Source organism: Falco rusticolus, chromosome 3 (assembly GCF_015220075.1).
Source record: "Falco rusticolus isolate bFalRus1 chromosome 3, bFalRus1.pri, whole genome shotgun sequence".
Taxonomy (NCBI): Eukaryota; Metazoa; Chordata; class Aves; order Falconiformes; family Falconidae; genus Falco; species Falco rusticolus.
Window position 1 is genome coordinate 22233691 of NC_051189.1, and position 15118 is coordinate 22248808.

Here is a 15118-nt window from a genome sequence, read left to right on the forward strand (position 1 = left end):
AAAAAAAAATATTAATGCAATTGCAGAGGGATAAATGACGTCCTTCCATCCTGCAATTTTACTATAACTCAAAATTCATTATAAAAGGATGACAGGTCCATTTTCTTAATTATTGTAGATTTTATCTTACTAAATATTTTCCTGCCATTTCTGTGACTATAAAAGCAATGTTTTACACTCTGAAAATATGGTCTCAGCCATAGGGAATGGTTAACAGATTGTACCTATTGCAATAACTACAACAGAAGTAATTACTTCTGTTTCAGCCATCCACAATTTTAGACTCTAGTCATAACCTGAATTTCAGGTATTAACTCCACATTTGATTAAAACTTTAGAATTAAAGGCCAAATCTGAGTTCTAGTTCTGTTTGACTTTTGTAAGTTCCTTAAATTGGTCTAATTTAGTTTCCCATACACGTGGAATGGAAACATTTTCTGATTTGTACTTACTATGAATTTGCACACCCAAGCTAAAACTTTTAAAAAGACATATGCATATGACCAAGAGACTTTGATAAGAAATTTTCAGTACTTGCACAGTGAGCATTTGATATGTTTCAGCCTTTTTTTGTTTGATGAATTTTTGGCACAGAGACTTGTCACTTTCCTCCACAGCTGAGTTCACTTGGCTGCTCTTGTCAATGATCTTTATAGTAAATTCTGCTCAATACATACCTTTCTCTGATATTTGTTCAGAAATGGAGCTACTTGTAGTTTGTTTCCTTGTTTTCTATGAAGTGACTCCTTTAAAGATTCATGGTACCATTCTGTGGTGGATTAACCTTGGCTGTCTGCCATGTGCCAGCCCCTCCTCAACGGGTCAGGGGGAGAAAATATGGTGAAAAATCTCCTGGGTTGAGATAGTGACAGGGATATCACTCACTAGTTACCATCATTAGCAAAGCAGACTTAATTTGGGGAAACTTTGTCTCTGCTACTCCTTCCTCCTCATGCTCTTCCCCTGCTCCAGCACGAGTCCTTCCCATGGGGTGCAGTCTTTGAGGAGCAGACTGCTCCAGCATGGGCGCCCCATGGGGTCACAGTACCTGCCAGAAACCTGCTCCAGTGCAGGCTTTTCATGGGGTCATGGTTTCCTTTGGGGCATGTCCACCTGCTCTGGCATAGGGTCTTCCATGGGCTGCAGGTGGACACCTGCTCCACTATGGACCTCCATGGGTTACAGGGGAACAACCTGCATCACCATAGTCTTGTCCACTGGCTGCAGGGGAGTCTCTTCTCCAGTGCCTGGGGCACCTCCTCCCACTCCTTCTCTACTGACCTTGGTGTCTGCAGAGTTGTTTCTCTCACATTTTCTCACTTCTCTCCTTTAGCTGCTGTTGTGCAGCATTTTTTACCTTTTCTTAAAGATGTTATCACAGAAGTGCCACCAGCTTGCCTGGTTTGCTCAGCTGCGTCCTCTCGTGGGTCTGTTTTGGAGCAGCAAGAACTGGCTCTGTCTGACACAGGGGCAGTTCCTGATCTCTTCTCACAGAAGTCAACCCTGCAGTCCCTCCCTGCTACCAAAACCTTACCATGTAAACACAATACATTTTCACAATGCAAACTGAAGGTGATGCTTGCAGGAATATCCACTGAGACTTAAGTCTATTACTATGACTCCTGTGGTTTTGTCGCCTTCAGAATGTATAGCTGCTCATCAAGTTAGGCTGACATCCGTTAGTGACCACTCTGTTTTCTTTTGGAACAGACTGCTTACTCTCTGTGGGATGAAAAAAGGCATACTTCTATGCTTCATGCAAAGATACCCTTTTTGGCTAACTACTGAATGGAAGAACAGAATCAGGGACAAGTTAATTAGAAGTCCTCAGCCCCTTCCTATGATTGCAGTCCTCTTGCTATTTAAGAGCAATGGTGGTGGTGGTGTTTTTATGGTTTTTTGGGGGGTTTTTTTGATTGTTATTTTCAACTCTGACCTTAGTTTTATGAGGAAAGGATGATCATGATTTTTTTTTTTTTTTTCATTTTTTCCTACTTATACCTATCACTATTTGTTTATAATGCTCTTGGGAAATCATACTTTTTTAGATTGTCTGGTACATTATCATCTCCCTATGTGTGGAAGTAAAAGAAAAAGTCCTTAGAGCAAAAGTACAAAAAAGTTTCAGGATTTTTCTAATGCGTCTCCTTGGAAAGCAGTAAAGTGGACTGATGTTGTTTACTACAAAAGTATTTTTTTGAAAGGTAGAAAATGGAACTCATGGAACGTTATGTATTTAAAGTTAATTTAAATACAATGGTTTAAGATTACTTTTGTTTTCTTTAGAAGCTTCTTAGATTTGAGTCTTACTGTAATATACTGTAATATGTTTTTGCTGCTAACTCTGCTGTATGATCTTTTAGTCTCATCTCTTTTTATTTATTATTTACTGGGATGGTGTTATTAATGAAATACAGTTCACCTCCTTCATAACATCAGAAGCTTCACTAAATTGCTATAAAACCTTTCTACCTTAAGATCTATGTTATCAAAGAGATATAACATTAGGTACTCAAACATCACTAAAAAATAGTGAGGAAATGAATTCCAAATATAACAAATCTTGGAAAAAACCCCTCTTGTTAATAGAAAGTACAAACCACACTGTTAAAAGAAAGAAAAAGACTAGAATGTTTATAGCTCTTACTACTGTTCAAACTTGTGCTTATCTGGGACTGACATTCCTCCATATTTTTGCAAAGTACATTGGAGAATGTTTTTCTAAGGCATATGAAACATATTCAGAAGACTAGATTAGACAGGAGGAAGCAGAGTTGGGAGTCTGGAACATTAACAGCTGTCTGATCAGATGAATGGGAAGGTACTGTACATTCCCCCATGTTACTGAGAAAAAGAATTCCAAATGTTCTCATATATTACCTTATAGCCTTTGTACATCTGGTGAATATACAGGTCAAAACTAGACCTATACTGTGAGTTTAAATGCCTTAGGGGTTACGTGGTGTCTACATATGATTTTATGGATCACAGCTTCAAAGCTGGGAAATCTATTTTTACTGTGTCTTGAAAACAGTCTTAAACCTCATCAGTTATTTACATGCTTTTGTGAGGCAGCCCAGAGCTGTCAACGGACCTGTTAGAGTGGGTCCAGAGGAGGCCATGAAAATGACCAGAGGGCTGAAAGATCTCTCCTATAAAGAAAAGGCTGAGAAAGTTAGGGTTGTTCATCCTGGAGAAGAGGAGGCTCTAGGGAGACATTATTGTGACCTTTAATCATATAAAGGAGGATTATAAGAAAGATGGAGAAGGACCTCTTACCAGGGACCGTAGTGAAAGGACAAAGGGTAACCGTTTAAAGTAAAAGATGGTCAATATAGATTTGATATAAAGAAACAATCGTTATGTGAGGGTGATAAGGACACTTTGCCCAGAGAACTTGTGATTCACCATCACTGGAAACGTTCAAAGTCAGGTTGGACAGCTTTGAAAACCTGATATAGTGAAATATGTTTCTGCTCATGGCAGGGAGGGTTGGACTACATGATATTTAAAGATCTCTTCCAACCCAAACCGTTCCAGGATTCTATAATTAGTACATATATCTATAAAGTTTTTGTGTATATACATTTTAAAGATTTTTTGCTTAATTCAATATTTATACATATCTTTCAAGAAAGAAAAAAAGCCTAACCAAACTTGCTTTATTGGCTTTTGTAAACTTCAATTTGTTAGCATTTTTATCTCTGGTATACAAATTTACGTGGAATATTGATGTTTAGTAATATTTCAACACTTTTTTCTCTTTTTTTGTTTACAGCTGGCCTTGTTGCCATTCTGTATTTTGTCAGTCTAAGAAAACAAATGTGATCTTAGGTTAGCTACGTCCAACTTCCTAATATGAATATACAGTTCTTTTTAACCATATAGCCACGTGTTTCTATAACTCTTAAATTGTAATCAATTGCATCTTCTTTCACCTTTCTCTAAAAGCTATCATTCCTCATGCTACTATATCAAATGCTTTCCAGGCAGGGAGTTGTGTTCAGCTAGATGTAATAGGAAATAATTAGCACATTATTCTCAACACAGTCATCCCTGTCTTTTTCACAACTGTAATAAAGAAGACAAGGAGGGACAATTTTATGGAAGAGAGAAATTTTACGCAGATCAATGTCATCTCACTTTAGTCAACAGAATATTAATTGCCATAATTGGTAGACTTCTTATTTTAAACTCTCTCCAATTAATGAAGAGATATTAATTTCACTAGGGGTACAAATCCTAATGTACTGATTAATTATTTACTCTAAGAGGAATGTCCAAAATAGGCAAGATTAATTTTTCTCCAGATAGCCTACCTGTAGAAAAGCACTAGCCGTGAAGGTAGTAAGTAATAATTTTTTAACAGATGCCTAATTTTTAGATAATTCATTTTTCACAGAACCATGGTTGAGGATAGAAGGGGTTTCTTTCCAACCCCCCTGCTCAAGCAGGGCCACCTAGAGACAGTTGCCCAGGACCATGTCCAGATGGCTTTTTAGTATCTCCAAGGAGAGAGACTCCACAACTGCTCTGGGCAACCTGTGCCAGTTCTCGGTCACCCTCATTGTTTCCTGATGTTCAAACAGAACCTCTTGTGTTTCAGTTTGTGCCCATTGCATCAGTAAAAACAGGCTCCATCCTCTTTGTACCCTCACCTCATGTATTTGTATACAATGATAAGATCATCTGCAAGCCTTTTCTTCTCCAGGCTGAACAGCCTCAGCTCTCAGTCTTTCTTCGTAGGAGAGATGCTTGAGTCCCTTAGTAATTTTCACAACCCTTCAGTAGACTCTTTCCAGTATGTCCAAGTCTTTCTTGTACTGGGGAGTACTGGAGGCCATATCCAGATGTGTCTCACCACAGCTGAGCAGAGGGTGAGGATCACCTCTCTCTACCTAATGGTAATACTTTTTCTAATACAGCTGAGGATACTATTCACCTTCTTAGCAGTGAGGGCACATTGCTGGCTCATGTTTAACCTGGTGTCCACCAGGACCCCCAGGTACACATCTGCAAATCTGCTTTCCAGCTGGGTGGTCCCCAGCATATACTATATATAGTTGTTTCTCCCCACGGGATGGACTTTGTACTTTCCCATGTTGAACTTCATAAGGTTCCTGCTGATCCTTTTCTCCAGACTATTGAGGTCCCTCTGGATGGCAGGATGACCCTCTGGCCTATTAGCCACTGCTAGTGGTTTGGTGTTGTGGGAACCTTGCTCAGGGTACACTCTGCCCCATCATCAAGATCAACAATGATGTTAAACAGGACTTGTCCCGGTGTAGACCCGTGGGATACACCACCAGTTACTGGCCTCCAACTCAATTTTGTACTGCTGATTACCACCCTCTGGGCCCAGACTTTCATTTGGTTTTCAATCTACCTCCCTGTCTGTTCAACCCAGACCATACGTCAACAGCTTGTCTATGAATATCTTACGGCAGACAGTATCAAAGGCTTACATGAAGCCCAAGGGGACAATAACCACTGCTTCCTTCTCATCTACCAGGCTAGTAATTTCATCATAGAAGTTTATCAAAGTTGGTCAAGCATGACTTAGAATCAGAATCATAGAATGGTTTAGGTTGGAAGGAAACTTATGGATCATTTAGTTCCAACACCCCTGCCATGGGCAGGGACACCTTCCACTAGAACATGTTGCTCAAAGCCCCATCCAATCTGACCTTCAACACTTCCAGGGATGGGCCATCCATAGCTTCTCTGGGCAGCCTCTTCCAGTGTCTCACCACTGTCACAGTAAAGAAGTTCTTTCTTATATCTAATCTAAACCTACCCTCTTTCAGTTTAAAACTGTTGCCCCTTGTCCTGTCACTACAGGCCCTACTAAAAAAATTGTCCCCATCTTTCTTACAGGCCTCCGTTAAGTATCGAAAGGCCATTTAGAGAAGAAAGTTATAGTTAGTGCATTCCAGGAATCTCCTAGATTGCTTATGCCCTGCTGTACTGTCCCTCCAACAGGTAGCGGGGTGGCTGAAGTCCCCCATGAGGATCAGGGCATGTGAATGTGAGACGGATGCTAGCTGTACATAGAGGGTCTCATCTGCTTGGTCTTCCTGGTCGGGTGGCTTGTAGCAGACCCCCGCTATTCAGCATAGACTTCTCTTTGGTAAAGCTGTGCTGACGACTACTGGTGATTTTCTTGTCCTCAATGATCCTGGAAAGAGTTTCCAGGATTAGCTGCTTCATGGTAGTATTAATGTTAAATAAAATTATACCTCAGTATAAATAATTTAAATAAAATTATACCTCAGTCTTAGAATAAATGATGGATTCAATATATTTTCCTAGTGAAACTATTCTTCTATAATTGAATATATAATAACACAATTATTTTGATGGAGGGACCTGTGATTCTATGGAAAATTATGGTAATAAATCCTATCAATCAGACAGTAGCATTTCTTTAGCTTATGCCATCAGATATAAATGCACATCATTTACTTACTGGGAAGTAGTTAGACATCCTCAGCATGAAAACAATTAACCATCCTGAGGGTATATGAGGACACACAGATATAAACTGAGTGTATTTTCTTCTCCTTGCCTAGTTTCACTTCTAACCATGAAGATGGCAACCAGAGAATGCCTTTTGATTGATGAGCAAAGGGTGGGCATGACAGTATTAGCAACCTATAGGTGTTTTTTTCTACAGTTAACAGTGAAAACTGATGAAAATAGGTATCTTGTGGATATATTTCAGTGAGGTATCTTGCTGTTTCTAGTATGTTTGGATCATTCATATAATGGTGTTTTGTAAGATAATGTTTGCAGGAATAGATTTCTTTGTAGATATGTCATGGCACTAGAGAGGTGGCCAGAATTTCCAAGTCTAACCTTTATCCCACTTGCTGTCCTCTAGGTACAAATGCCATTCCCACACCATGTTAAAGTTAGTTACTAACCAGTCATTTCCTTCAGTGCTTAGATCAAAAAAATTATGTTCTTTTCCACTAGCTTAATAAAAATGAGTGAAATTGCTTTTGTGTACAGCCACTAGTAATTCTTAGAAGTATAATAAGACAATATTTGCAAAAGCTAAAATATTTGAGTAATGGAAATATGGCAAAATCCAATTTGAAATAATTGCTTACAGGTAAAGAAAGCCCAAAAGCCACAACACAGTATTCTGTTTCACAAGATAAAAGTTATATAATAATTTGGGGTTTTTTTGGAACATGATAAACACTGACTGAAGTAAAAGCCAATTAATAATTGATTTGTACTCCTTTATTTATCTTTGTGGATGATATATTGACAATTGAATTAGATTGTGTAATTATTATTTTTTTTTGTTATTTGTAGATGACCTTATTTACAAGATAATTTTTTTTTTTTGGTAGAATACTTTGATTTTTTATTGAGGCTGTGTAAGTTGATAAAATGTTGAGACTGTATTCCTCCGATCAGAAACTTGTGAAATTAAGCCAACACAATAGAGGTCATACTTCTATGCGAACTAAAAACTATAACATGAAAAATAAAAATACTGCTTCATGCTGTTATTTTAATGTGCTATCCCTCCATTTTAATGTGTTCCAATAGTATCTGTTCTTAGGATAAGGAAGTAATTACATTTATTTTCAATTTTTGTGGCCCCAAAGTAAATAATTCTAAATGACCTTTATAAAAACCTGATTGTAGGATTAATCTCTATGGAAAATTAAGTAACATTTAGCATTAGTATTGGAATTGAAAAAACCAAACCAGAACAAAACAAAAACACGTTGTAAAGAATTGCATGAAAGAGATTACATTATGTATTTACCAACGACTCTGCAAAGCAGAATTCATCTATAGGACTGAGATTACTGGCAACCACTGACATATGCTCCAGGGTAACCCAATCTGGTCTTCAGCTACCTTCCCAAAAGAGCACAGTTCTCCTGAAGATCTTGTATCTGCAGAGTTTGTGTGGATCTTTTGGCAGTTTTACAGCATCTCAGATGGTACTACTTAAATATATTTATGTGAGTGATTTCAATTTTAGAGGTCCACAGTGTAGACATCCATATATAAATGCCTAATCTCACTTCATAGCCAAGGGAGAGAAATAGGTACTTCTAAGGTGTGGTTGACCTAGTGTGTGTTATCTACTTTGTGATGAAATGGATTACAGTCTAGACATGTTTTTTCACTGGTTATGAAGAAGCCTACATCAAATATAGGTGTTTGCACTGTAGGTGTCTACACTTAAGTATGATGAATCCTGTTGTCAACAAATGGACTCAACAATATAGAAGGAACTTTCCAGTTCAGCTAGTGAGTATTTATCTCCCGGAATTGTCTTACCTTGTGTAATTGTGTGTCACCTGCTTTTTTCTATAATGTTCTATAAATCTCCAAGTTTTATTTCTCCTTTTCTTCTACTCTGCCCCTCTTCTCTTCCTCTCTGATACTGAAAGATTAAATTTGAAAGGACAGAAGTGCTTAGTATTTAGGCTTACATTATATTACACAGCAGTTCTTGGATATTTGGAATCACTGAATTATATGCAGTGTACAGCAAAATAGTATGTAATAATGTTTTGTTCTTGGCAGGATGTTTTAATTCAAATTTGTTCCTTAATATTATCTAAGACATAGCTTGTTTAAGCTATATCTTAGCTTAATTTTTAAGTACTCTTCTGAGGAGAAAAATTCGTAACATCTTTAGAAATTTTATCATTACTTTACTTGTAAAATATAAAATTTTATGAAGTGAAAACTTCATTATACATTTGCATTTGCATTTGCATTGGAAGCCTTAGGATAACAGATGCACATATGGCAATACATACAACTTTAAATCTTTATACTTCCCTTTCAGAAACAGTTCTGAAACACATATACCTGCTTCTGTTACACACCATTCTACTTTGTATGTTTTGAAAATTTAAAAACTTGAGTACCTGGAACACTACTTTCCTTGAAAAAACTTTGGAGAGCTAGTTCCATTAGGAACTAGACACATAGCGTATTGAACAGTTGTCTGGAAAGATTGCTGTCTGGAACACATCCTCCTAAGAATGTTCTCTCTTTGACAAGTTGTAGGAAGTTCTCAGATTAGCCATTAACTAATCAATAGTCCTATCCCATGTTACTGGACCTGGGTAACAGGCTCAATTTTGTCCAAGAAGTGAGTTCCAAAGCATATATTCCAAAGCACAGAAAGGAGGTACAATTACTAACTTTTAGAAATTAGATTTCTGCTTCCATTTTTTCCTTTGGAAAAGTGATAGCAAAATTATTAGAGACTAAAACACACGATCATAATTCTCAGAAAGTTATTTTTCATATAGGACTCTTTTTTTTCTGTATAGCTTGGATAATAATAAGTAGTAATACTGTCTTTATTATTATTTATTTACTTCTGAGTTTATAAATTTAATTTAATTCAGCAATTATAAATTGTTTATTGTTCCTGTGTTTATAAACAGCAAAAGCAGATCAGGTTGTAGAGAGACTATTGCCTTCCTTTTAGGTACTTTCATACTTATTTTAATGAATAAGTGCACAGCTCAGCATATTTTATTTTAAGTAGGTTTGTTGTTTACATACATATATGGAGAAAGAGGAAATAAAAGATTCCTTTTACTTGACATCAGTGTCTAGGGACATGTTTAATAACACCCTCTAAAACAAAATTCAAAATTTGATTAGTCTGTATCAGGATAATTATAGTATTCTGCTACCTGCTGTATACATCACAAAAGCTACTATAAAGGTACAAAATTGTGAAGACTACTGAATAGTTCTTTCTGAAAAAGAAGAGAGTAGTAATTATTATATAGTTTAATTTTAAGTAAAGATAGTCTTACTCAGTTCTGAAGCCATACAGACACATATCTGATATCATTTGTTGACTTATAATGTGTGAAATGATAGATCATGAGTATGGTGGTAACCTGCCTCAGCTAGAATTCTGAATCTTTGAAATTTCCCTCCTTTGCCTGCTTTCCAGATTCACCTTTGATAGTATCATCCTCTTCTCCAGAATCCTGTAGTTCAGGCAAATCATATATTTGATGAAATATTTGTGAAATATTTTTGTTGATAATACTGTTCCCTGGAAGTATACCTGACTGGAAATATTTTGTGGTCCCTCTGTATATTTTTTTTTTTCTTTCAGTTTTAAATGAGACTGTGGGACAGGGCATAAATTCAATAAATAGATAAATACATTTTAAACATGATCACTATTTATATGGATCAATAAAAACAATGGATCATATCTCATTTATATTAATGATGTTTATATCTTGCTCTGGGGAACTGGGAAAAAAAGACTTTATTTGAATTTATAGATCAAGAAAAAATACCTTTTCCTGTGCTTCTGACTACTGTGCCTCTACTAACCAAATCAATAGCATAATTCAGTAATGTTAATCTGGTATAAAATTATGTAGAATATAGTAATAAATCAGCAGTTTCCCCTGAAGTATTTATTCTTACAAACAATAACAACTAAAATGTAGAATTACCTTGAGGTTTTACTTTAATGTTAATCTAAAATGTAGAATTACGTTGAGGTTTTACTTTAATGTTAATCTGATTCAAGGATGCCACCTACCCTTAGGCTGCCATTTACAATTTTTTCAGAAAAACAAAAAAAGACAAAGATGTTAGATGACTGGTAAAAGAAGAATTTTTGACAGGTTTATTACAAAGTTGTATGTTATTTACTTGTCTTGCCTAAATCTCAGAGTTTACTTTGAAATGTTCCAGCACACTCAACTTTAAATGCTAGTATCATCACAACACCTTTTTAGTATTCTAAAGAGAATAATCAAAATAATGAGCAATGCCAAATCCAGCCATCTTTGAGTCTGATCAAAGTAAATCTGACATTGTAAAACAAGGACTCTGAAAAGATATCTTATTGCTAAGAGTACTTATTTTCTTGCCATTCAGGCATATTTGTGAAGATTTCAAGTACATTTTGTATTGTACATTGTGTACTTCGCATGTCAAAGAATAAGAGCAGAGGATGAATTTCCAAAAGAATTACAGTTTTCACAGACACATAAATGCTTATGTACTACATATATAGTAAATGAGTTTACTACCTCTGACATGTTGGATATTGACACCTCTGCTGTTGCTATATGTTACTTTTGCTCCATTTGTGCAAATTCCCTTAAAACTGAATGTCTTCACGTTTCAATCTACCAGCACATTTGCTTAACAAATGGCAAGTTTACTTCACCAAATCCAAAGTTTTTACTGCTTGACAGATCAGGTTTGGTATGTTAAGCCTCTTGAAATGGGTTATTAGTAGGTTACATGCAGTTGTTTGCTTACCTTTTAATGACCTGGAGTTATGAAATGCTTAATTTGTACTATAACATGTCTGGAGTAGTTATTGCTAGCTGTTTCTAACCCTCTTTCAGCAGAGGTATGCATGGTATGCAAAATGATTTACTGGCTCAAACAGTAACAGTTGAATTTTTCCTATACATAAAATATGATCCTATTTGGTGGTACTGTTTCTGGTTCTGTTTTACTACAGCCAGTTTTGTACAAAGTTGCAGCATTTTCTAATTTACAGTTGATCCAGAAAGTTTTAAGAAGAAATAACAGTTATAACAACTGCAAGAATAAGATTATCATATGTTAACATTCCAATTTTTTATAGCCAGTTACTATAATATAATAATTTATTTTAATATATTATTAAATTATGAAGCTTATTAATTAGTTCATTACTACTTCTTGCCTTAAAAATGTGAGTGTTTCACCGAATATTATACAGGACAGATGTAGACTAATTTATGCGTGTGTGGCTTTATACAAGTACACTTTTTTGAAGTGATACCTATCCCATTATCACTGTTTTAGGTGAGATACAAAGAGAATGGTCCAGAAATCTTTTAATAAAACATGCTTCTCTGAAAAAAGTTAAAGCAGAAAAAACAAATACACTTTTTTTTTTTTTACATGTACATCTATTTTGATTGAAAATAAAAAAGTTTTCTTTATCTCAGAATAAAGAAAAGAATTTCAGATCCATCAGAGCAACCAATAACCTGCTAGATTACAACAGAATCGCAAATAATTTGGGAATTCATCAGACATCAGTGGAAAGATTCAAGCCGAAGACTATGAATTGAACAAAAAAATCAAATATAGTTATTTTTTTCATGTTTCACAGTATTATCTAATGAGTCAGATATTTTTCATGGAGTTCTCTTACTTTTTTATTTGTTAGAATTATTAAAAAAATAATGGAAAAGATCTTAGATTTCAGCAGTGAAATGAAGAAAGTATTTTGAACCTTAATTATATGAGTAAAGTTATGTATTTTTTATTCTGGTCAACTCTAATTAAAAAAAAATGTATCTAGAAACACTTATAAAGGAACTTACATTTTCAGAGGAATCTGGACAGGCTGGATTGATGTAGAAAGGTAATGCAATTATGCAGAACTGTAGTAAACATTTTAAAACTACATAAATAAGTGAAATGACAGTGCTTTGAGGATGTCAGCAGAGTGATGATACCTGAGAGTTCTTATAATTCATATTTCATGAACCAAACTTGTTGTTTTTATTACAGAAATTTATTGTAAAATATGCTAAAGTTAAATGTAATTATTGAAAAATCTCTTATTTACACTGCTGAAAAGCTTATTTACAGACTGATCTTGCAAGTATGTTTCTTTATTTCTGATATATATTTACTTCTTTTATTTCCTAGGTTATTCAGATAAATTTTGAAGAATTTGATCTGGAGATTGGCTATGACACACTGACAATTGGTGATGGAGGAGAAGTGGGTGATCCTAAAACTGTGCTTCAAGTGTAAGTCTTTTGCATTTAAAATTTTTATGCATTACAGAATAACATCAATGTGTTTTATGGTGAGAGTAAATAGTGATTAGAATCAGGCAAATCTCAACAGAAATTAATCTTACCGAGCCTCTAAAATTACTGAAGGTAACAGTTTAAATACACTGTTACATGTTTACTGTTCTGAAGTCAGAAAGTGATGGGCTAGACATCAGAGAAGAATAAGATAAACTAAAATCAGAAAATCTAAAAGGTGTAGCCTGTACATTCATGTGTAGATATGTAAATTTTAGGGGCTGTTGTGCTCCTTTTGTAAGTGTGTTCCCAAATTAAAATCGTATAAGAACATAATTGAAAATAGATAAATGGATGACTTATACATAAACTTCTACAATCTTCTAGCAAGCTTAGTATGACAAAAGATATACTATGGCATCTTGACCTTCAAATGCATATTGACTATTGTAGGTAACTCAAAAAATGTGTATGTATAGTAAAGAAAATTAATATAGAGAAGATCTGAACAGGATATTACTTAAATAACATGTGATTACAAATCAGACAACACTGAGAATTAAATAAGATTTTTATCATCCATTAGCATTCTTCTAGAATGTGTGAGCCCAGATATGCATGTAGATACACATATAGACTTAACAGCCATTCATTAACTTCAGAATATATATTTCTTAAATACTTACCTTGTGATGGTAACTGGTCTTATAATAATAACAAAAGGCTCAAGAAGACAAATTCAGAAATGTATTACCTTGTAAAATTTTGAAGATGGCAATATAATCCAGTGATTCTGTGAAATCCTGTTTATTCCCCAGTCATTTGAAAATATGCAGGACAGTGTAATTAGGCATTACCTGTAGTATGTCACTTTATGTAGCTCCAATTCTAAGTAAATAATTCAATGATTTCTAGGAGAAATGAAGGCCCCTTAAAATACATTGTATTTAGGTTTTTTTCAAATCTGACTCAGTTTTATGCAAAAAATAACAAAAATGTTGTTTATTTCTTAGAAACAATATTTTACCCATAAGAGATTGTCTGCTATTTAGAAAATAAATTTGGAAAATGCCAAATAATATTTAGCTGTTATTTTAAAATATACTGGCCTCTCAGTAATTACCTTATGGTACTATTAGTTCAAATGAGTTAGAAATTTAAAACAGAGATAAGAACAGCACAGATGTGATAAATGTTTAGTAAAAAAAAATCTATTTAATCAAAACCCAAATAGCAAAATTAGTATTCCTTATAATGATATTCCCTGCAGTATATTTAATGGAAATGTATTAATACTATTTTTACATATTGTAACTTTCCATTATTCACTATGAGAACAAAGTCAAGAATTTGTTTGGTTTGAGTACCCTAAAACTTATGTTTACCTACCTTTTCCTTTCCTAATTTAATCTCATTAATATTATTAATTGCAGAACTTTGAGGAGAAACAGTTTGAGGAGATACAGTTATTTCAGGATTTGCAGATTTACATCATGAATTCCTGCTTATTATTCCTTCAAAGGATATCTGACCTCCTATTTTTGATTCTTTTTGTAATCGTTCTATCAATTCGGTCCTGTTCTATTCAGTCTGTTTAATAACTTTATCTGGACAAGGGGATCGATTGCACCTTCAGTAAGTTTGCAGACAACACCAAGTTGGGAGGAAGCATTGATCTGCTTGAGGGTAGGAAGGCTTAGCAGAGGGATCTGACCAGGCTGGATCAATGGGCCAAAGCCAATTTTATGAAGTTGAACAAGTTGAAGCACTGGGTCCTGCACTTGGGTCACAACAAGCCCACACAGTGCTACAGGCTTGGGGAAGAGCGGCTGGAAAGATGCCTGGGGGGAAAGGACCTGGGGGTGCTGGTTGGTGGCCAGCTGAACATGAGCCAGCAGTGTGCCCAGGTAGCCAAAAAGGCCAACAGCGCCGTGGCTTGTATCCAAAACAGTGAGGCCAGCAGGACAAGGACAGTGATTGTCCCCCTGCACTCGGCACTGGTGAGGCCAAACTTTAAATCCTGTGTTCAGTTTTGGGCCCCTCACTTCAAGAAAGACTTTGAAGTGCTGGAGTGTGTCCAGAGATGGGCAACGAAGCTGGTGAAGGGTTTGGAACACAAGTCTTATGAGGAGCAGGTGAAGGAAATTGGGTTGTTTAGTCTGGAGAAAAGGAGGGACAGGGAAGGCTTTACTGCTTTCTACAGCTACCTGACAGGAGGCTGTAGTGAGGTGGGTGTGAGTCTCTTCTCTCAAGTATCAAGTGATAGGACAAGAGGAAATGGCCTCAAGCTGTGCCAGGTAAGGTTTAGACTG

The 15118-nt window shown here is 35.6% G+C and overlaps 1 protein-coding gene across 2 annotated transcripts in view; it reads left to right on the forward strand.

Annotated features, from left to right (window-relative positions):
- CSMD3 (CUB and Sushi multiple domains 3) overlaps positions 1 to 15118 on the forward strand; it is a 720137-nt gene that overhangs the window by 339077 nt on the left and 365942 nt on the right. For both annotated transcript variants that reach the window (XM_037381737.1, XM_037381738.1), the window contains one exon: positions 12700 to 12803. In XM_037381737.1, the coding sequence (XP_037237634.1) occupies positions 12700 to 12803 (104 nt within the window). The remainder of the gene's footprint in view (positions 1 to 12699; positions 12804 to 15118) is intronic.